Raw genomic sequence first — 24,332 nt, forward strand, 5'->3', positions numbered from 1 at the left:
GCAGACCATCTCCTCCACTATATTCATAACTCAAGTTTGTAAGTAGGAGGCTCACCTTTGGGTCAAAAGGTAGTTTATTCTTGGCATGGGGCGCCCAGTATCTGTTAGCCAACTTAGAGAAGAAAGAGTGTTATTATAACAGCAACCCACAGTACATCCCCTCCTCTGAAATCCTATGGGCGGAATGAAAACCTCCCTCTCCAAAATTCAAAAGATGTCAACCAGGGCTGCTGTTACACCGAAAAAACGGTGTGCAATGTTCAAATAAACGGAAACGGTACTGTTCTGAACGACCCGTTGAAAAACGGGGAGGGGTTGTGGAATACCGTCAGCAACGTAGCAAATGCCGCAACGTAGCAAACATTCAAGCGAACTGAACGCACCCCAGGTGTAGGTACACCCCCGTCAAATAATCAGTGACATAAAAAAAACCAAGTAAAAAAACTCTCACATTCCAGCGCCACCAATCCCGACTGTTAAGGATGTTAGGAGAGTTACAGCAACTACCAATTTGATGTCCAGCATAAGTAGAGATGGCAGTTATTTTAGCAGAAGTGTAAAAAGACACATAAAGCAAACATTATTTGCGCATACAGTTACCTGTGTGACATATTCTGCGTTGATTTGGGACACAGAGGGCGCAGATGCTTTCTTAGCATGGGTTTGATTCTCCATGTCGGTATTCAGCTGGCTAGCTTGCTTTCCTAAGGAAAAATTGAACTATAAGCTAACATAGCAAACTACCTATTGCAATTACATTTTTTCTTTATAACACTAGCATGCTAGCTAGCTAAATTGGACTTTACAGTCCAGCGAACTAGCTAGCAAGTTAATGCTAACGTTAGCTAGTAACGTTACAGAGTAGTAGATAACGCTAGCAAGCTAGTACCCGTTGTTGTCCAACTAGCTGGCTATGGTAGCAACAATTAGTAGCTAATAAAACATTGCTTGTTTACATACAAAGTCAAATAATTGTAGAAACCAACCGTGTTGTTTCAAAACATGTGTGTGATTCCCGCTACGCATGTACACAAGCAAAACACTTTATGTACGACACATTTCCGGTTGGCTATGTTTAGATTCCTAGTGAAACAAGGGGTGTAACAATAGTTCCTACACAGCAAGCAGTGCCAGTATATCCAGTCAGTATTTTCCAAATTCTTTGGGAGTACACATATGGAAAATACATAAAAGTTGGTCTTATTTCTATAATATCTGGGGTTATCATTATAGAGTTGTTATTACGGCTAAACAATGTTTTAGACCATATAGTGATATGATGTAAGTCACTCTGGATAAGAGCGTCTGCTAAATGACTAAAATGTAAATGTAAAATGATGAGAGAACATAGCATGTTAATGATTCAGGTAACCTATGATGATGAACTATCAAGTATCATTTTGCATAATTCAACTGACTTATCTCAAGGTAAAATCACAGAGATAGACATTTATATACACTGCTCAAAAAAATAAAGGGAACACTTAAACAACACATCCTAGATCTGAATATTTCATTCAATCTTATTAAATACTTTTTTCTTTACATAGTTGAATGTGCTGACAACAAAATCACACAAAAATGATCAATGGAAATCAAATGTATCAACCCATGGAGGTCTGGATTTGGAGTCACCCTCAAAATTAAAGTGGAAAACCACACTACAGGCTGATCCAACTTTGATGTAATGTCCTTAAAACAAGTCAAAATGAGGCTCAGTAGTGTGTGTGGCCTCCACGTGCCTGTATGACCTCCCTACAACGCCTGGGCATGCTCCTGATGAGGTGGCGGATGGTCTCCTGAGGGATCTCCTCCCAGACCTGGACTAAAGTGTGGTCCTCTGTAGCTCAGCTGGTAGAGCACGGCGCTTGTAACGCCAAGGTAGTGGGTTCGATCCCCGGGACCACCCATACACAAAAATGTATGCACGCATGACTGTAAGTCGCTTTGGATAAAAGCGTCTGCTAAATGGCATATTATTATTATTATAAAGCATCCGCCAACTCCTGGACAGTCTGTGGTGCAACGTGGCGTTGGTGGATGGAGCGAGACATGATGTCCCAGATGTGCTCAATTGGATTCAGGTCTGGGGAATGGGCGGGCCAGTCCATAGCATCAATGCCTTCCTCTTGCAGGAACTGCTGACACACTCCAGCCACATGAGGTCCAGCATTGTCTTGCATTAGAAGGAACCCAGGGCCAACCGCACCAGCATATGGTCTCACAAGGGGTCTGAGGATCTCATCTCGGTACCTAATGGCAGTCAGGCTACCTCTGGCGAGCACATGGAGGGCTGTGCGGCCCCCCAAAGAAATGCCACCCCACACCATGACTGACCCACCGCCAAACCGGTCATGCTGGAGGATGTTGCAGGCAGCAGAACGTTCTCCACGGCGTCTCCAGACTCTGTCACATCTGTCACATGTGCTCAGTGTGAATCTGCTTTCATCTGTGAAGAGCACAGGGCGCCAGTGGCGAATTTGCCAATCTTGGTGTTCTCTGGCAAATGCCAAACATCCTGCACGGTGTTGGGCTGTAAGCACAACCCCCACCTGTGTACGTCGGGTCCCTCATGGAGTCTGTTTCTGACCGTTTGAGCAGACACATGCACATTTTTGGCCTGCTGGAGGTCATTTTGCAGGGCTCTGGCAGTGCTCCTCCTGCTCCTTGCACAAAGGCGGAGGTAGCGGTCCTGCTGCTGGGTTGTTGCCCTCCTACGGCCTCCTCCACGTCTCCTGATGTACTGGCCTGTCTCCTGGTAGCGCCTCCATGCTCTGGACACTATGCTGACAGACACAGCAAACCTTCTTGCCACAGCTTGCATTGATGTGCCATCCTGGATGAGCTGTACTACCTGAGCCACTTGTGTGGGTTGTAGACTCCGTCTCATGCTACCATTAGAGTGAAAGCACCGCCAGCATTCAAAAGTGACCAAAACATCAGCCAGGAAGCATAGGAACTGAGAAGTGGTCTGTGGTCACCACCTGCAGAACCACTTCTTTATTGGGGGTGTCTTGCTAATTGCCTATAATTTCCACCTGTTGTCTATTCCATTTGCACAACAGCATGTGAAATGTATTGTCAAGCAGTGTTGCTTCCTAAGTGGACAGTTTGATTTCACAGAAGTGTGATTGGCTTGGAGTTACATTGTGTTGTTTAAGTGTTCCCTTTATTTTTTTGAGCAGTGTAGTATAGACATTTATTTGTTCTAAAGATGTCACACAAACTTGGATTAAAACAGCAAAGTATGGCAGTTATGCAGATGAATAAAAAATAACTCTTAACCAATAAATAACAAGCACATTGTTATACCAAAAATGCCTTGGCTTCACATGACAATCATTTCATTTTAAACTCTGGATTTAACAAATGACAATACAAGGCACATTTTATTAAATCAATCATATTGTAATTTTGACCTTTCTGAACAGTGATGTGGGCATACTAAACTAAACTGAGAAAAGATAGATAAATAAATAATATTAGATATAGGTAAATAAAATCAGAACTATCTAATTCAAAAATGTATGCATCCACTACTGTAAATCGCTCTGGATAAAAGTGTCTGCTAAATGACTACAATGTAAATGTATCTGTTAAGACCATGTCTTATTTGTGTGTGCGTTGGTGTGTTTTTAGATGAGACGCTTGTGTGAAAGTCTTCTCACATGCTTTACACTGGAATGGCCTCTCTCCCGTGTGGGTGACATAATGTCTCTGGAGTTTGGAGGGAGTCTTGAAATCCTTAAAGCAAATTGCACACTGATATGGGCTTGACTGAGTAACCTCAACTAGATTTCTTGAGACACATTTATGGAGCTGAAGATCCCTTTCCGTTTCAAAAGATGTGATGCATGTGTCACACTGAAATGGCGTGTGAATAGTTTCACACCAGTAATGACCAAGCCTCTCATTTTGGATAACATTATGACTGTCTGCATCTGCTATGACTCGATTGGTTTGAAAATCCATCTGCATAGAATCCATGTGGTCCTCCATTTCCTGTTGCAATGAAGTCTGACCTGTAATGTCATTGCTTAGGACATGAACATTTAGATGAGTAGCAAGCTCAGATGGGGACAAGAAATGACTGTGACACTCAGTGCACCAATAGTCCTCACTTTGTCTACTCCCAGGTTCCATATTATCATCTGGTATGTCTTGTTTTGCCACAAAGCTTGGGTCTCTTGTCTGTGAAGAATGACCTAATCCCTCATCAGTGACTGAGCAGTGATCAGAACTGTCTTTGTAGGACTGTGGCATGTCTCTCAGTGTCTTTCCTTGAGCAGAGGCAAGAGTTTCATGGTCCCTAAACCTGCGGTTATCCTGGACATCACTACATGTTCTATTCTCATGTGTTCGTTGTTCATGGCTTCTCAAGTGGCATGGCTGTCTGAAAGTTTTAATGCACAAACTGCATTTGAATGGTCTTATCCCAGTGTGTATGAGAACGTGTCTGGATAGTTTGCTTGGAGTGTCAAAGCCCTTCTGACAAATTGTGCACAGGTGTGCTTTTCTTTTAACACAGATCACTTTGTCTATAGGCCTGGAGTTGTTGCACTTGTGCACATTGTTTGGTATGGATTGTTTAGAAGTGTTGATTATGTTGTTGTCCGATTGTGCCTTTGCTTGATTATTACAGGTATCCTCACAATTGTCCTGGAATGGTCTCCATTCATTCACACCTTTCAAATGTGACGGCTCTGTTTTCATAGAACTCGCCACAGGAACTTGAACACAGACTTCAGAGTACTGAAGTTGTTGCTGCCTTCTTACTTTCATTCCATTTCCCTGTTGAGAGGCAGGTCTGAAGGGTCTCCAATTGTTGTGAGTTCGCTCGTGGACTTTGAGGTGTGTGGCCTGTCTGAATGTTTTTCCACATGCCAGGCATTGGAAGGGTCTCAAGCCAGTGTGCACAAGGTTGTGTCTTTGTAGTTTAGAGGCACATGGGAAATATTTGAAACATAGCAAACACTGGTGTTCGGTATGGCTTGTATTCCCCAAAGGGGTGGCATCAGCACCTTTCAAAGCCAATTCAGGATCTGTACTCAGGAAAGGGTCATTGTGAACTTTTCCTGCTGAAGGTTGTGCTTGATTCTTCAATGGTAAGTGGCCACTTTGATTCAGTGTTGTTTCTGGTGGCACTCGGAGAGGGAGCCGAAGCTTGGATAGGGAGGATGTTGAACACTGAAACCACTGCACTTTACTATTGCTTTCATTGTGTCCACATGTAAAAGCACTGCCTTGACCTGACTGACTCTCTGTAGGGGCGTTGAGGTGAAAGTTCCTATCAAAATTGTGCTTTTCAGGATGCATTTCCTGAAATTGGACACCCACTGGAGACCCTCTGTATTCAGTCATTCGATGTGATGGAGGTCTAGAACGCTGAGCATATCTTTGCTTGCCATTTCTGGACCACAGATGAGTGCGGGAGTGGATCCTTAAATGTGTTGGCTGGCGAAACCTCTTCCCACATGTGTAGCACCCAAAGGGTCTCTGACCAGTATGGGTCAACATATGCCTCTGCAGTTTCGATGGAGAAGGGAAACTTTTAAGGCATGCGAGACACTGATGGTTCAGTAGCTGATTCTTCATTTTCTGGCTGATCTTCTTACGTTGGCTGTTGGTTTGACCAGATACCGGTGTCTCCAGGTAAGTTGACTCCTGCAGGGTGGAAACTGGAAAGTCTTTATCATCTTTTAAATTCGGCTTCCAGTGCTCTGGTTTAACAATATCGAGCTCAAAAGCTTTCGAATCATTAGGCTCTGGAGAAGTCATCCCTTTGTCTGAATTCTGGTAAGCATGTTCTGTCTTCAACACAGCATCCCTGTGATCATCAACCTGACTTGTGTTCTGAGATTCATCAATGTTCTTATGGCTGAATTGATGCCTCTTTAGATGGGTTGAAAGACGGAAGGCTCTGCCACAGACACGGCACTGAAAGGGTCTTACTTCTTTATGTATCATGTAATGCTGCCTGCGTCTAATTGAACTGCTGAATGTCTTTGAGCAAATGCTACACTGAAAGTGACTGGTACCACTGGCATTCGGCTCCACTTTGACAGGAAGCAGAGACTTTGTTTCTAACTTGTCCAGGTGCTGTGGGGCATTGACGCTTATTTCACACTGTAGCTCCATCTCTACATTTATGTTCCTAGCATCTATTCGTTTTTGTTTGGTACACACACTTTGGGGATTCAATATATTATGTGAGGCATATATGTGGGTTTTCAGGTGTGACACCTGCCTGAATGTTTTCCCGCAGTCCTCACAGGAAAAGGGCTTCTGGCCAGTGTGAGTAAGAAAATGACGCTTTAGTTTGGATGGAGAACAGAACGTTTTTGAACAGGTTGGACATTCGTGGTTCACCCTCATTCTACCTCTGGAAGAGCTCTGCTCAGACCCAAGCATGGGGATAGTCTTAAACCCAGTAGGTCTACGTTCATGTATTTGAGAGTGTATTTTCAAATGGGCCCTTAGTCTGAAGGCCTTCCCACAAATGCTACACTCAAATGGTTTTGGCTGACTGTGAACAGGTAAGTGCCTCTGAAGCTGGTGAGAGGAACTAAAACACATTAGGCAGACTGTACATGTGTGGACATCATCTGTGTGCCACGCACTGTTCTCCATTCCATCAGAGCCGATCATGTTATCTTGCAGTATTACATTTGTGAAGTAATGTCCACCTGGCAGAGTGCTTTGTTGGCTGATAAAGCAACCATTATCAGCAGGTGGGATTAGTTCAGGTTGCGGTTTGATCTCTGAGGCTGTAGTGTACATCTCTAGTTGTGTCCTCTGCATGGTCCCATCTCTTTGAAAAGACACTGTAGGCAACAGTGGGGTATCTGTAGTCAAATAATGTCCTGATTTCTCAAGAGATGGATCAAGGTTTGTAGGTACTGGTATGGGATGTGGCAAACTGTCTGTGGGTGGACTCCAATTGTGGTAATTCCCTGTGTGGGTCTCAGAGTGCTTCTTTAAATGTACAGATTGTCTAAAGGCTTTTCCACAAACCAAACAGATAAATGGCTTCTGGCCTGTATGTATGAGATAGTGTCTCTGGAGTTTAGAGGCACTCGGGAATACCTTCTTACAAACAGAGCACTGATGCATTGTTGTTGCCTTCTTCGTTCCTGTGATGTTCCACAAATGCTTGAGGATTCTCCTTCATTGAACAATCTAGGAAAAAACATAAAACCAGTTTAAATACAATGTTGATATGGGTGTATACGCATATAACAGGCTATACAATAATGTAGAACTCATTGAATCAATCTCAAAACATTGCACTGCATTCTTCAACCTATCAGCAAATCCATTAATAAATCATAGCTTTCATCATGCTCTTGTAATAAAATATGTCACCTGATCATTAAAACTCCTTCTATTTAACATAAAATAGGCCTAACTTGAGATGTAGTAACATTCGGAAAGCTTGATTCAAGCTATAATGACACACTGAAGATGATAGTTAGCTAACCTTACCTAATGTTTCATTTAGCCTACCAGTTTCACCATGATAAATGCATAAAAGACTCATCAAGCACGAGTGCGACTGACTGTTATTCTCCAGAATGAGAAACACAACGTGTATGCTTTGCGGTCCAGAAAATGACGATAAATTGAAGTTACGTGATAACAGCGTTCAAAATAAACAACTGTGTCCGTCTCTCAATAATACTCGGACAGAAACAGCATCACTTATTTTAGGTTCCCACCCTACCGTCACTTCTGCTCTGACGTCTACTTTAGTGGCAGTATCTATGAGGTTTATCCGAGTAACAAACCAAAAACGTCGAAGAAATCCACCACCACACTTTGAAGGAGTTATTTGTAATAAGATTGTGGTTGGCTTAGCACACCAATGGTGACACGAACTAATTACACAGCTTCATCTCTAGATTTATTCTTACTGCAGATTAAGATTCTATCCACAATCCAAATCTGCTACGGACTCATTGAACTGACCTAGACGCGATCAGTCATAGACACACCTGTCTACAATCTGTCAGAGATAAAGACAGTCAAAAAAAGGGGAAAAGGTATTGGAAATCCAACTATAGAAGTATATGTTTACCTCAGCCTCTACTTCGATGTCCCACATCCTGTAGTTTAATTAAAGATTAACCAATTAACCGAGTGGCTTTCTAGTTTTGAAGATGTCTGGAAGCTTACTGTTTACTGCCTGAACTCAGTCACCTTTGGATTAGATACTTGACTAAATACTTAGAGATGCAAAAATACACAAATAGACAAACTGTTAATGGAACTAAAATAGGCCCCCAGGAAGCTCAACTGAGCCGCTTATTTGGCTGCAATTCATATAATCAGCCACAAGAGGGATGCACACACCACTCAATAAACTGCTTCATCGTCAAGCTGTATAAAGGAGTACATGTCAATGATACATGTCTCATGATGGTTGCTGGTATTCACAATTGTGAATCAAGAAACACAAATAAGAACACTTAGATCAAAAAGATCCTAAACATGATAATCATATAAGTCACTGTGGATTTGAAACTAGAGGCCAGTGTCTGAAGCCCCAGAGATATCTTGACAAGGTCTCCCCCACTGTAGACCACTGCCATGGGGAGGGGAGCTGCGAAGCCAGCCTGGGTAGCCTGAAGGAGCTAACACACAGTCAAAGTCCATGTGCCTGGCCACAATGACAAGGGCCGCAGGCTGGTACACTGCACACAAAGGACAATGTTAGTCACGACAACTACTAGTTTGTATGTGCGCTCACTGCCGGTTTCTTAAGTAGAGGATGTAGATGTTTTTTTAACACACAAAGAAAGAATACAAGAAAAAATGAAAACGTCACCCTGTCTTTATTCATTTTCTGAAGGGACAGTGGTAATAACACTGAGCAGTTAGAGGCAGACAACACAGTCTGTGCTGCAGCCCTAATGTATGTGTTAGCCCATGTCCAGGGGTGTGACAACATGCTTAATGTCTCTGCTTGTGTCTGTCTGCATGTCTGGGAAATAATAGCTTTCTGTGGTGATCGACAAGTGGTTGTCTGTCTGTGTTTGGCACCAAATGTTGTGGCTGGGGCATTGTAGACTCATTCTAAAATGCTGACATTATCCCCTGTAGGCCTCCCACATTCAGATTAAAGAGTGTGTAAAACAGGATGTAGGATTGTACCAACCACAAGATTCCTACTTCGGGGTGTCTACCCAAAGATCTGCTTGGTATTTCAAAAAGGCAAAGGAATGCTTTGGACTCACAGTTCAACAAAGAAAAAGAGAAGAGTCAAAACTTCCAACATGTGTTCAGCATTTTAATAAGGAACTTATTACACATTGTTAAATTGACTGCTGCTGCTGCTGTTTTATGTATGATTTCTCCTCTGGAGTTATATTCCATCTTTGTGCCCTTGCATTTCCTTTAGGTAGACTAAACCTACATGGTTAATCTTAACATGTATTTTATTGGTGCGTTATTTTGCTCAGCCTCATAGATAATTGCTTGTTTGTTTTTTGGACCTTCAATAAAATCTTCAGGCACTGTTGGTTGCCTCTATTGTTCAATTTTTGATAAAAGCAATGAAAACAAGAGATAGATGGTTGAGATCAATAGCCCACTCTGCTCCCTCCATCACCAGCACAATGGAGAGAATATAGCCTGAGTAAAGATGCATTCCAATTGAGCTCGTCAATATGGTTCATGATCTTTGAGAACATAAATGTTCCAGGAGCAATAGTTAATAGTGTTGTTTTCTTCACACCACGCACGCACAAACACACACACTATATATAGAGAATGTGTGTACATATGCACCCACACTCTCCCGCTCTCTCTGTGTGGATGCCAGCCCTGCAGCTGTGTGTAGGCTAGGGGAACGATCCTCTCCTATTAACCAGACTGTGTTAGAATCAATGGGCAACATAAAGAGGCTTAATCTTTTCAGGTGCTTGGTTCTGATTGCCTATTGTAATAACACGTCTATGGCCGTGCCAAGCACGAGGCAGACACAAACAAAGCTTAACACCCTAAAAACAAATCAATGTATAGCTTTTCTACCACACTGGGCTTTTATTAGGGGTGTTAGATTGCTAAGCGTGAATCTATCGCTAACAGTAGAAGATCCAGGGATATATAGTAGCTCTTAGATCGTGGTCTGGGATACACTGACTGCAGCTCTCTGGTGCTGTGGCATGTGGGCTGTACTGTCCTGTACTGTACTGTACAGTAGATCTGTCTCATAAATGCTATCTCTGTTTCAGAGTGTCAGCTGCTGGAAGCCTTGGGTGAAGGATACAGTGGATTACTAGCCTAGTGTCTTAAGTAAGCCTCCATACTCATATGTATGCAATTATACATATATGTACAGAAACATACTACATCAGTAGATTCACACACCACACATAAATAACAAATAGTAAGGCCATCAAGCAAAGGTTTGGTGTGTGTCCAGATGTAGTCTGTAATATGAGCAGTCTCTTTGAACATTCAAGTCCCTCCTCTTCTCTGGGTGGATCATGGTCCCTCCTTTAGCATTGCTCTAGAGTTGTAGCTCAGTGCAGTGGATGGGGGAGAGTGGTTTCTCTTGTCCAGATAGGTCTCACTCTCTACAGACTGAGCCAGCAGGACAGGTGGAGGACAGCAGAGTCAGGCAAGTCCAGTACTGGAGCAAAGGCCACAGATGGACTGGCCTGGCCTAGAGTGGTCCTCAAACATTCCTCAAGTCCTGGGAGAGAGATAGAGGGGGTGATGTAGGAGGGTGAGAGGGAGGGGGGAGAGAGGGAGGGGGGAGAGAGAGATGTGAAGAGAGAAGAAGAAAAAAAGTTGTTAATATCATCCGACTTCCCCATTGAAAAGCTGTAAAGCTGCTTGTACCTCAGTATCTTAGGATCAGGCACGAGGCCCTAAGATGTCCGGCACAGAGGCTGCACTTAACCCTTCGACCAGGGAACACAGGCCCATTCACAGAATATTGACATTCTCAAATCCCCAGCAGATTGTATAGCCCCTCATTCAACTCCCTGCAGTGCAGACATATGGTCAGCAAGGGCTGGACTCTAAGCTACTGAACCCACACACCCCCTGCCCAAGACACACAGAATACACACACACAGGCATTCTAACACACAAGTATACACTCACACACACACACAATCCTTCCTACACCCAACTCCATCCCAAACCCCTAACCTACCTCTCCAACACACACTTAAACCAATGTCCAAACCCTTTTGGACAAATGAGCAGCAGCTTGTTGTGGGGGGATCCAGTGGAATAGATCCTGCACCCCCCGTCGTGTTGGGATGTAAGGAAGCTGTGTTGGGACGGTTGGCACTCAGCTTGAGTGGAGCTGAGAGATTGTTCGAGAGGGGTGGTGTGTGTGTGTGTGTGTGTGTGTGTGTGTGTGTGTGTGTGTGTGTGTGTGTGTATCTACAGACAGACAGGCAGTGGACATGTGAGAGTGTCTCTGGTGGTCTCCTTGCTGACAGCCTGTCCATTTAGCAGCAGCCCACTGGGATGATGTCGCCGCCATGTCCACTCCTGCTCCTCAGTCCCTAATTGGTCACAAGTGTTCCCCTGGCCTCGAATGGATGGCTGTCATGGGCTTGTTAGTTCCATAGATCTAACAGTGTGTTGAGTGTGTCGTGATGTGGTCACTGGGATGTGATATGTTGTTGGGATGTGGTAGCTAAGTGCATCTAGATATCAGTTGGTTGGAACCAATGGCTCAGTTGGTTGTAGTATGGTCCTTGGGACATCAGAGTCATGGGTTTGATTCCTGCGTGGGCCACATATACTGAGTTTAGAGCGTGCCAATTTGTCACTTTGGATAAAAGTAACTGCAAAATGACTATATCAAAGCTTCTCAAAGCTGTGTCACCAACTGTCAATCTGTGGTTACACTAACACTGAATTTACATTTAATACAATTAAGTTACAATCTATAGAGACTCATATCTAGTGAACTATAGCCAGTTTAAATAGCAGGCCTCAGTGTAAGAGCAGAGAAGTTCTGTCACCATTATGAACTTGTGGAGGGAAATCAGAACAGAAAGGTTACCAACGCTGTTCAGTGCCATTTAATAAGCCTCATTTTCTTTCATTAGAGCACAACGCAGCACGCCAAACACACACACAAAGAACCCATACAGGCTAATTAGCTAATATGTGCGATGGCTTGAAATGCCCCCACTGAACACAGGGCCTTTTTCCTATTTTATGAAAAGGCCAAATATGGTTGTTTTCTGAGCGTGAGGCTTCACCCTTGGATGTAGGACCCTCTGGAGATCAAGTGGAGACAACAGAGAGAGGCAGCGAGATCATAGAGAGTAATGGTAACATTAGGGGAGAAGAGACAAAGCCTTCATCACACCTCTGAAACAAGGCCTGTTTCATTTCAGGACTTTTTAGTCTTTGAACTTTGAGGCAGACAGGGCCTTTGTGTGCCTGGGACCAGGGCGAGGGGTGAAGGTGATATGGAGTGACCATCCATCCGTGTGTGTGTGTGTGTGTTTGTGTGTGTACACTACGTGTGTAGTATGTGTGCTGCTGAAAGAACCCACCCAGCCAGATGCTGCTGTCCTTCAACCTCTGAGACCCTTAAGAACTCTCCCCACCTGACACACACACCCGTCCCCCACCCAGCGAAGTGGGGAGCCTGGTTGCAAGGTGCAGGGGACAGAGGCCATTAAGCAGGATCCTAAAAGCAATCACATTAGCAATGGGATGGAACTAAACCATCTACCCAAGAGTACTAGCCATTATTCTGCTTCACATCCAACACAGGGGGTTAAAAGAAAAACAGCCTGCATGTGCCTGTTAAATTTCCACATTTTGAAATGCATTGATTGCCAATCATTAATGCCAACAATATTGACCATTAGCATTACCTTTTTGTTTTTCATTTTAATCAATCAATACATAAATATATATATGACTGGGTAACAGGGAGATTAGAGTACTGTTGTGGTGGGGCACACAGAGAGAGAGAGAGAGAGAGAGACAGTGTTGTTACAACACTGTATATATACATAATATGACATTTGAAATGTCTTTATTCTTTTGAAACTTCTGAGTGTAATGTTTACTGTTAATATTTATTGTTTATTTCACTTTTGTTTACTATCTACTTCACTTGCTTTGGCAATGTTAACACACGTTTCCCATGCCAATCAAGCCCTTAAATTGAAATTGAATTGAATTGAAATTGAATTGAGAGAGAGAGAGAGAGAGAGAGAACGGGATAGAAAGAGGGGCATTTTGTGTGAAATTGCCAATGCCTGCTGGGCTTATGGGGCTTTTAAGCAGGGGAGAGAGAGAGCCCAGAGCTGCTTCCATGGTTTTTAGTTGTGCTACACTGCCTTCCAAACTGGTTCAAATTAACCGCTAAACGAGAACATAATTAGCAGGCATTGGCTCATGAAAATTGTTCATTTAGGCAGAGGTGAGTGAACAATGTGGCTGAGAGGCCAAGCACTGCGAGTGCAGCGAGGCTCCTCTCTATGGGGAAGGAAGACATCCCGCTTAACCGAGGCGCTCTAGTCTACAGTAGTCTACAGTGCTTACAGCAGTGCCATCCAGTCCCAGTCAGACAGTGGCCATTTTGGGTGTGTCATAGAAACAGGTGTTTTGTCCTTTTGTCATATCTATCTATATATCTATATATATATATATATATATATATATATATATATATCTATATATCTATATATATATATATATATATATATATATATATATATATATATATATTCTCTCTCTCTCTCTCTCTCTCTCTATATATATATATATATATATATATATATATATATATATATATATATATATATATATATATATATATATATATATACACACACATACAGTACCAGTCAAAAGTTTGGACACACCTACTCATTCAAGGGTTTTCTTTATTTTTACTATTTTCTACATTGTAGAATAATAGTGAAGACATCAAAACTATGAAATAACACATATGGAATCATGCAGTAACCAAAAAAGTGTTAAACAAATCAAAATATATTTTATATTTGAGATTCTTCAAAGTAGCCACCCTTTGCCTTGATGACAGCTTTGCACACGATTGGCATTCTCTCAACCAGCTTCAAGAGGTAGTCACCTGGAATGCATTTCAATTGACAGGTGTACGTTGTTAAAAGTTAATTTGTGGAATTTCTTTCCTTCTTAATGCGTTTGCACCAGTCAGTTGTTTTGTGACAAGATAGGGGTGCTATACAGAAGATAGCCCTATTTGGTAAAAGACCAAGTCCGTATTATGGCAAGAACAGCTCAAATAAGGAAAGTGAAACGACAGTCCATTATTACTTTAAGACATGAAGGTCAGTCAATACGGAACATTTCAAGAACTTTTAAAGTTTCTTCAAGTGCAGTCGCAAGAACCATCAAGCGCTATGATGAAACTGGCTCTCATGAGGACCACCACAGGAAAGGAAGACCCAGAGTTACCTCTGCTGCAGAGGATAAGTTCATTAGAGTTAACTGCACCTCAGATTTCAGCCCAAATAAATGCTTCATAGAGTTTAAGTAACAGACACATCTCAACATCAACTGTTCAGAGGAGACTGAGTGAATCAGGCCTTCCTGGTCGCTGTGTCTTTGTGAGACGCAGAGTAGGTGAATGGATGATCTCCGCGTGTGTGGTTCCCACCGTGAAGCATGGAGGAGGTGGTGTGGGGGTGCTTTGCTGGTGACACTGTCTGTGATTTACTTTAATTCAAGGCACACTTAACCAGCATGGCTACCACAGCATTCTGCAGCGATATGCCATCCCAGCTGGTTTGCGCTTAGTGGGACTATCATTTGTTTTTCAACAGGACAATGACCCAAAACACACCTCCAGGCTGTATAAAGGCTATTTGACCAAGAAGGAGAGTGATTGAGTGCTGCATCAGCTGACCTGGCCTCCACAATCACCCGACCTCAACCCAATTGAGATGGCTTGGGATGAGTTGGACCGCAGTGAAGGAAAAGCAGCCAACGAGTGCTCAGCATATGCGGGAACTCCTTCAAGACTGTTGGACAAGCATTCCTTATGAAGCTGGTTCAGAGAATGCCAAGAGTGTGCAAAGCTGTCATCAAGGCAAAGGGTGAATCTAAAATCTAAAATATATTTTGATTTGTTTAAAACTTTTTTGGTTACTACATGATTCCATATGTGTTATTTCATAGTTTTGATGTCTTCACTATTATCCTACAATGTAGAAAATAGTAAAAAATAAAGAACAACCCTGGAATGAGTAGGTGTGTCCAAACTTTTGACTGGTACTGTATATATATATATATACACATTGCATTCGGAAAGTATTCAGACCCCTTCCCCTTTTCCACATTTTGTTACGTTACAGCCTTATTCTAAAATGGATTAAATAAAACATTTTCCTTATGAATCTACACACAATACCCCATAATGACAATGCGAAAAATCGTTTTTTAGAATATTTAGCAAATGTAAAAAGTTGATTAAATAAAACTTTTTTACATCAGTATCCAGACCCTTTGCTATGAGACTCGAAATTGAGCTCAGGTGCATCCTGTTTCCATTGATCATCCTTGAGATGTTTCTACAACTTTATTGGAGTCCACCTGTGGTAAATTCAATTGATTGGACATGATTTGGAAAGGCAAACACCTGTCTATATAAAGGTCCCACAGTTGACAGTGCAAGTCAGAGCAAATACCAAGCCATGAGGTCGAAGGAATTGTCCATAGAGCTCCAAGACAGGATTGTGTCGAGGCACAGATCTGGGGAAGGGTACCAAAAATGTCTGCAGCATTGAAGGTCCCCAAGAACACAGTGGCCTCCATCATTCTTAAATGGAAGAAGTTTGGAACCACTAAGACTCTTCCTAGAGCTGGCCACCCGGCAAAACTGAGCAATCGGGGGAGAAGGGCCTTGGTCAGGGAGGTGACCAAGAACCCGATGGTCACTTCTACAGAGCTCCAGAGTTCCTCTGTGGAGATGGGAGAACTTTCCAGAAGGACAACCATCTCTGCAGCACTCCACCAATCAGGCCTTTATGGTAGAGTGGCCAGACGGAAGCCACTCCTCACTAAAAGGCACATGACAGCCCGCTTGGAGTTTGCCAAAAGGCACCTAAAGGACTCGTAGACCATGAGAAACAAGATTCTCTGGTCTGATTAAACCAAGATTTAACTCTTTGGCCTGAATGCCAAGCGTCACGTCTGGAGGAACCTTGGCACCATCCCTACGGTGAAGCATGGTGGTGGCAGCATCATGCTGAGGGATTTCTTTCAGCGGCAGGGACTGGGAGACTAGTCAGGATCGAGGGAAAGATGTACGGAGCAAAGTACAGAGAGATCCTTGATGAAAACATGCTCCAGAGCGCTCAGGACCTCAGACTGGTGCAAAGGTTCACCTTCCAACAGGACAACGACCCTAAGCACACAGACAAGACAACGCAGGAGTGGCTTCGGGACAAGTCTCTGAATTTCCTTGAGTGGCCCAGCCAGAGCCCGGACTTGAACCCGATCAAACATCTCTGGAGACCAGAAAATAGCTGTGAAGCGACACTCCCCATCTAACCTGACAGAGCTTGAGAGGATCTGCAGAGAAGAATGGGAGAAACTCCCCAAATACAGGTGTGCCAAGCTTGTAGCGTCATACCCCGGAAGACTAGGCTGTAATTGCTGCCAAAGGTGCTTCAACAAAGTACTGAGTGAAGGGTCTGAATACTTATGTAAATGTAATATTTCCATTTTTTAATACATTTGCAAACATTTCTAAAAACCTGTTTTTGCTGTGTCATTATGGGGTATTGTGTGTAAACTGATGAGGGGAAACACACAATTTAATGAATTTTAGAGTAAGGCTGTAAAGTAACAAAATTAGGAAAAAGTCAAGGGGTCTGAACACTTTCCGAATGCACTGTATATATTGATTTCTTTATGAAACAATTGATGCCTTTCTTTCAACATTTCAGTGGATCTGTAACAGCATTTTTACTCATTATTTATAGAAAACAACCAACATACTAATAAGTATTTTGAAATGTTTTTATAAGAATATTGTTAAATAGTCTACAAATCACTTCATTAGAAGTGCAAATCATCTGACATAACTAGGCCATATGTGGGGTTGTTGAGTCTCTGTAACGTAAGTAACATCTTGAGACAACATGTAAAAGGTTTCATCCGAAGCATATGTCTGTCTATCAGCCGTGAAGCGCAACGATAGTGACTCGGGGTGGGTCACATTTTTCAGCGGCGTTGCACTGCGCTACGACAGTGGCAGTTTGTGGCTGTGACGGCTAGCGCCAGAGGTGCTACTTTTCCTCCTTTGACTTTTGGGAGGCGGGGAGTTGGGCTTTGAACCATGAAGGCTGCCTGGCCACAGGCCCTCTCCCAGGCCATGGCTGGGGCTGTGCGTGCTGAGGAAAGGTAACAGATTCCAGTTCAATGATGAGTCAATAACTGGCGTTAGGGAAAGTGTCTGAGCATATACCATAGAAATATGAAATGAGGGGTAAGCTGTGGACTTTATTTTTTTATTTAAGTCTGTGTGAAAAGTAAAATAAATTAATTAATTTTTCTGTTATAACTGCTCTGGTGAAACAGTATAAACCAATAAAATACCAAAAGGATGTTGTGTTATTTCACATATTTGAGATCCAACAACATCATTAAAAGTCAGCGATTTTAAACACAACATTGTGTTATATGCCCATATTCACATCAAACATGATTGCAGTATTAAAATGTCAGAGCATCCTTTCATTTCAGCCCTACTTTGTGTGAACGGAGTAGTTTCAAACTCTCCTGAGATGTTCAGAACACGAACTGATGACATTTCATGAATTGTCATCATATAATTATGTGACAAAACAAACACCCATGTTTTTGTTGACTATGTTTATTCCTATTCATCACTTGATAATTTCATACGCCCCAATAAAACATGTCAAGGCCAAGAAATGACTGTAAAAGTGTCGGGTCTGGCGTGGATTCAACTGTGTCTGGTTGATGAATGTGTTGGTTGGACCTTTTCTAAAGACAAAACGAGTCTCGCAGGGGAAAATAAATACCATTCCATATTTGTCTTGATGAGGAACCAGAATCCTGAGAGAGTAAGATGGTGGCATAACAGTATAATGATGACAGAGGATGCTGCCCGCCCCAGTGCTGTTCTTTACAACAGAGAGCCAATGACTCCGAATAATTAAACACAGAGGAACAAATGATAGTCCCACTAAGCCCAAACCAGATGGGATGGCGTATCGCTGCAGAATGATGTGGTAACAATGCTGGTTAAGTGTGCCTTGAATTCTAAATAAATCACACACAGTGTCACTAGCAAAGCACCCCCACACCATAGCACCTCCTCCTCCATGCTTTACGGTGGGAACTACACATGCAGAGATCATCCGTTCACCCACACCGCGTCTCACAAAGACACGGTGGTTGGAACAAAAAATCTCAAATTTGGACTCCAGGCCAAAGGCCAAATTTTCACTGGTCTAATGTCCATTGCTCGTGTTTCTTGGCCCAAGCAGGTCTCTTCTTATTATTGGTGTCCTTTAGTAGTGGTTTCTTTGCAGCAATTCAACCATGAAGGCCTGATGCACACAGTCCCCTCTGAACAGTTGATGTTGAAATGTGTCTGTTACTTGAACTCTGTGAAGCATTTATTTGGGCTGCAATTTCTGAGGCTGGTAACTGTAATGAACTTGTCCTCTGCAGCAGAGATAACTCTGGGTCTTCCATTCCTGTGGCGGTCCCCATGAGAGACAGTTTCATCATAGCGCTTGATGTTTTTTGCGACTGCACTTGAAGAAACTTTCAAAGTTCTTGACATTTTCAGTATTGACTGACCTTCATTTCTTTAAGTAATGATGGACTGTCGTTTCTCTTTGCTTATCTGAGCTGTTCTTGCCATAATATGGACTTGGTCTTTTACCAAATAGGGCTATCTTCTGTATACCCCACCTACCTTGTCACAACACAACTGATTGGCTCAAACGCATTAACTTTTAAGAAGGCACACCTGTTAATTGAAATGCATTCCAGGTGACTACCTCATGAAGCTGGTTGAGAGAATGCCAAGAGTGTTCAAAGCTGTCATCAAGGCAAAGGGTGGCTAATTGAAGAATCTCAAATATAAAATATATTTTGATTTGTTTAACACTTTTTTGGTTACTACATGATTCCATATGTGTTATTTCATAGTTTTGATGTCTTCACTATTATTCTACAATGTAAAAAACAGTAAAAATAAAGACAAACCCTTGAATGAGTAGGTGTGTCCAAACTTTTGACTGGTAGTGTATATATATATATATATATATATATATATATATACACTACCGTTCAAAAGTTTGGGGTCACTTAGAAATGTCCTTGTTTTCCATGAAAACATACATGAAATGGGTTTGAACAGGAAATATTGCAAAATGCATAGGAAATGTAGTCATTGACAAGGTTAGAAATAATGATTTTTAATAGAAATAATAATTGTGTCCTTCAAACTTTGCTTTCGTCAAAGAATCCTCAATTTGCAGCAATTACAGTCTTGCAGACCTTTGGCATTCTAGTTGTCAATTTGTTGAGGTAATCTGAAGAGATTTCACCCCATGCTTCCTGACGCACCTCTCACAAGTTGGATTGGCTGCTCCCACAACAGCTCAATAGGGTTGAGATCCGGTGACTGTGCTGGCCACTCCATTATAGACAGAATACCAGCTGACTGCTTCTTCCTTAAATAGCTCTTGCATAGTTTGGAGCTGTGCTTTGGGTCATTGTCCTGTTGTAGGAGGAAATTGGCTCCAATCAAGCGCCGTCCACAGGGAATGGCATGGCGTTGCAAAATGGAGTGATATCCTTCCTTCTTCAAGATCCCTTTTACCCTGTACAAATCTCCCACTTCACCAACACCAAAGCACCCCCAGACCATCACATTGCCTCCACTATGCTTGACAGATGGCATCAAGCACTCCTCCAGCATCTTTTCATTTGGTCTGCGTCTCACAAATGTTCTTCTTTGTGATCCGAACACCCCAAACTTCAACTAGTCTGTCCATAACACTTTTTTCCAATCTTCCTCTGTCCAGTGTCTGTGTTCTTTTGCCCATCTTAATCTTTTCTTTTTATTGGCCAGTCTGAGATATGGCTTTTTCTTTGCAATACTGCCTAGAAGGTCAGCATCCCGGAGTCGCCTCTTCACTGTTGACGTTGAGACTGGTGTTTTGCGGGTACTATTTAATGAAGCTGCCAGTTGAGGACCTGTGAGGCGTCTGTTTCTCAAACTAAACACTCTAATGTATTTGTCCTCTTGCTCAGTTGTGCACCGGGGCCTCCCACTCCTCTTTCTATTCTGGTTAGAGACTGTTTGCGCTGTTCTGTGAAGGGAGTAGTACACAGCGTTGTACGAGATCTTCAATTTCTTGGCAATTTCTCGCATGGAATAGCCTTCATTTCTCAGAACAAAAATAGACTGACGAGTTCCAGAAGAAAGTTATTTGTTTCGGCCATTTTGATCCTGTAATCGAATCCACCATTGCTGATGCTCCAGATACTCAACTAGTCTCAAGAAGGCCAGTTGTATTGCTTCTTTAAATCAGCACAACAGTTTTCAGCTGTGCTGACATAATTGCAAAAGGGTTTTCTAATGATCAATTAGCCTTTTAAAATGATAAACTTGGATTAGCAAACACAATGTGTCATTGGAACACAGGACTGATGGTTGCTGATAATGGGCCTCTGTACGCCTGTGTAGATATTCCATAAAAAATCAGCTGTTTCCAGCTACAATAGCCATTTACAACATTAACAATGTCTACAATGTATTTCTGATCAATTTAAATGTTCTTTTATTGGACAAAAAAAGTGCTTTTCTTTCGAAAAACAAGGACATTTCTAAGTGACCCCAAACTTTTGAACGGTAGTGTATATATTTATATAAACTCAGCAAAAAAAGAAACAGCCCTTTTTCAGGACACTGTCTTTCAAAGATAATTTACAAAAATCCAAATAACTTCACAGATCTTCATTGTAAAGGGTTTCAACACTGTTCAATGAACCATCCTTGTTCAATGAACCATAAACAATTAATGAACATGCACCTGTGGAACGGTCGTTAAGACACTAACAGCTTACAGACGGTAGGCAATTAAGGTCACAGTTATGAAAACTTAGGACACTAAAGAGGCCTTTCTACTGACTCTGAAAAACACCAAAAGAAAGATGCCCAGGGTCCCTGCTCATCTGCGTGAACGTGCCTTTGACATGCTGCAAGGAGGCATGAGGACTGCAGATGTGGCCAGGGCAATAAATTGCAATGTCCATACTGTGAGACGCCTAAGACGGTGCTACAGGGAGACAGGACGGACAGCTGATCGTCCTCGCAGTGGCAGACCACGTGTAACAACACCTGCACAGGTACATTCGAACATCACACCTGTGGGACAGGTACAGGATGGCAACAAAACTGCCCGAGTTACACCAGGAACGCACAATCCCTCCATCAGTGCTCAGACTGTCCGCAATAGGCTGAGAGGGGCTGGACTGAGGGCTTGTAGGCCTGTTGTAAGGCAGGTCCTCACCAGACATCACCGGCAACAACGTTGCCTATGGGCACAAACCCACCGTCACTGGACCAGACAGGACTGGCAAAAAGTGCTCTTCACTGATGAGTCGCGGTTTTGTCTCACCAGGGGTGATGGTCGGATTCGTGTTTATCGTCGAAGGAATGAGCGTTACACCGAGGCCTGTACTCTGGAGCGGGATCGATCGATTTGGAGGTGGAGGGTCCGTCATGGTCTGTGGCGGTGTGTCACAGCATCATCGGACTGAGCTTGTTGTCATTGCAGGCAATCTCAATGCTGTGCATTACAGGGAAGACATCCTCCTCCCTCATATGGTACCCTTTCTGCAGGCTCATCCTGACATGACCCTCCAGCATGACAATGCCACCAGCCATACTGCTTGTTCTGTGTGTGATTTCCTGCAAGACAGGAATGTCAGTGTTCTGCCATGGCCAGCGAAGAGCCCGGAACTCAATCCCATTGAGCACGTCTGGGATCGGAGGGTGAGGGCAAGGGCCATTCCCCCCAGAAATGTCTGGGAACTTGCAGGTGCCTTGGTGGAAGAGTGGGGTAACATCTCACAGCAAGAACTGGCAAATCTGGTGCAGTCCATGAGGAGGAGATGCACTTCAGTACTTAATGCAGCTGATGGCCACACCAGATACTGACTGTTACTTTTGTTCAGGGACACATTATTCAATTTCTGTTAGTCACATGTCTGTGGAACTTGTTCAGTTTATTTCTCAGTTGTTGAATCTTGTTATGTTCATACAAATATTTACACATGTTAAGTTTGCTGAAAATAAACGCAGTTGACAGTGAGAGGACGTTTCTTTTTTTTGCTGAGTTTATATATATTTTTTTTTACAAAAAATTAAGAGTACAGATTATTTTGGAGAAAGATAATTAGAAAAATGTAATTGTATTGAGTATATTATTTCTTTCTTTTAGATGAAAATGCAATGAATTGAATGTTATTTGTTGATGTAAAAATATTTGTTATTTGGGGTGGGGTGGGGTCGCAATAAATTATTGGGGGGAAAATGGGGTCTCCAGAAATATCGGTGAAAAAAAAGGGGTCCCCGCTAAAAAAGTTTGAATACCACTGTTTTAGAGGGACAGTTATCCAATCTAGGGAACCAGATCTTGGTAACATAAAAATCACTTTCATACCAAATAAATTGTATTTAACTCAATTTAATTTGAATTTTTAAATGTTTAAACATGTATTGCTATGTGTATGAGGAACGAGCAGTGTAGAGTGTGTCGTTTACCTACCTGTTACAAGCTGTCCAGCCAGAGCATTGTTACCCTTATAGAACACCCTGGCACACAGTGGAGAGAGCCCACCACCACCCATCTTCTGCATGGCACTCTGAAGTGTAGCAACCAGTGCCCCCAGTATCTCCCCTTCCACCCCTGAGACAGCTGGCGCAGAGGTGGGCACCATCAGGGCCAGGGATACAGTGGCACACTGGCTATCGCTGGACAGCATGGCATGACATTCTATGGTTCCACACGCCACCTCAGTGGTCATGTGGCAGGTAGTCCTGTGTCTGGGGTCGTCGTGGGCAGCGATGACATGCAGTTCCACAGCCGCGCCCCTGGGTAAGGAGGGGACCACGGTAACCACCAAGGGTCCACTCTGAATCGCTTGCTCCCCGAATGGTTCCTCCTGCAATACAGAAAGGTGCCCTTTATATTTGAGACAATGCACATTTTATCAAAAAGAGAATGATTTGAATATCCAATACCTGAGAGAAAGCATATGCCAGGTGTCTGAGAGGAACATGAGGAAGATTGGAGATTGAAAGGTGAGCCTGGGTTATATACCAGGGTACGGACAATAATCATTTGTCAAACATACTTATATGGATGCCGACACAGCTATCCATCAATAACAGCACATATAATGTGTTTGAAGTCCATCTGATAACATGACAGCTTCTTTCAAAGAAGCCTTTTTCACCGTTTCAAAGAAGATCATGATTCAGGTTGTGGCCATTTCACACTAATTCACCAATCACCGTTAGACATTTAGCAGAAAACTGCTGTGATGGCTTCAAATGATTACATTTGCAGAGTTCAAATCTGTTTTCCCCCTCCAGACGGTGTCAGTGGGCCATTATCAGCTACAAAATGTCTTCTGCCAGCTCGCAGCACAATGTAGCCCTCAAATAATACTTGGCTGCGGCCCTCATCTGCTAATGGGAGAGAAATGAGCGTTTTATACAAGTCATTTCGGCTGGAGTCGATAGGGCAAAAACACTTAACCCCCTTTTCAATTTGCTGGATCAATTTTCATCCACTTACACCCCACTTCGTAAGTGCAGAATAATAACAGGTTACATACACTTTATTTTGTAATTCAGTCACACAAAAAATCATTGACAAGAGCCGACGAGCGGCCTCTTTGTCCCCCTCAATAAAGGAACCCGTCGCGACCCAATCCGCCAGCTACATGAACGCCTGCGCCACTTACCTCCAGATTAAACTTTAGCTAAGGCCTAATTGTGTATCAACAGCCAACCTCTCGCCTTGGAGAGTGGAGAAGGACGATGGGGGGGAAACCTAAGGGGGGGAGTGCCTAGATCTGTTCACTCCATTTCTTCACTGTGAAGCTCTATCTAGTGGTGATGAATAATAACAACAACAGGGAACAATAGTGTGACAGGGACGGAAGGCCTGTGTGGTGTTGAGTGGTGTGACAGGATACATACGTGGCCTCTGCTTTGATAAATGTTAGATTAGCACTTAGCGCACAGCTAGGTATTCTCCTGGAGGGGCCCAGGCCTACACTTG

The 24,332-nt window shown here is 42.9% G+C and overlaps 3 protein-coding genes across 3 annotated transcripts in view; all 3 read right to left on the reverse strand.

The window, feature by feature from the left end:
• Positions 1–1,083, reverse strand: part of aqr (aquarius intron-binding spliceosomal factor) — an 81,848-nt gene extending 80,765 nt beyond the window's left edge. Inside the window, exons 1-3 of the mRNA XM_041847960.1 lie at positions 987–1,083; positions 601–704; positions 56–112 (exon numbers count right to left, since the gene is read on the reverse strand). Of these exons, the coding sequence (XP_041703894.1) occupies positions 56–112; positions 601–704; positions 987–1,026 (201 nt within the window). The 5' untranslated portion in view covers positions 1,027–1,083. The remainder of the gene's footprint in view (positions 1–55; positions 113–600; positions 705–986) is intronic.
• A 2,074-nt stretch (positions 1,084–3,157) lies between these two features.
• On the reverse strand, positions 3,158–7,657 carry LOC121539455 (zinc finger protein 770-like). Its single transcript, XM_041847961.1, has 2 exons — positions 7,486–7,657; positions 3,158–7,179 (listed from the first exon to the last, which is right to left on the reverse strand). Exon 2 carries the CDS (start codon positions 7,111–7,113, stop codon positions 3,610–3,612), a length of 3,504 nt encoding a protein of 1,167 aa, XP_041703895.1. The 5' UTR covers positions 7,114–7,179; positions 7,486–7,657; the 3' UTR covers positions 3,158–3,609.
• A 1,611-nt stretch (positions 7,658–9,268) lies between these two features.
• The window catches only part of dph6 (diphthamine biosynthesis 6), a 91,834-nt gene continuing 76,770 nt past the window's right edge, over positions 9,269–24,332 (reverse strand). Inside the window, exons 14-15 of the mRNA XM_041847962.2 lie at positions 22,809–23,205; positions 9,269–10,699 (exon numbers count right to left, since the gene is read on the reverse strand). Of these exons, the coding sequence (XP_041703896.2) occupies positions 10,581–10,699; positions 22,809–23,205 (516 nt within the window). The 3' untranslated portion in view covers positions 9,269–10,580. The remainder of the gene's footprint in view (positions 10,700–22,808; positions 23,206–24,332) is intronic.

The sequence above is a fragment of the Coregonus clupeaformis genome, chromosome 25 (genome assembly GCF_020615455.1).
Source record: "Coregonus clupeaformis isolate EN_2021a chromosome 25, ASM2061545v1, whole genome shotgun sequence".
Classification (NCBI taxonomy): domain Eukaryota; kingdom Metazoa; phylum Chordata; class Actinopteri; order Salmoniformes; family Salmonidae; genus Coregonus; species Coregonus clupeaformis.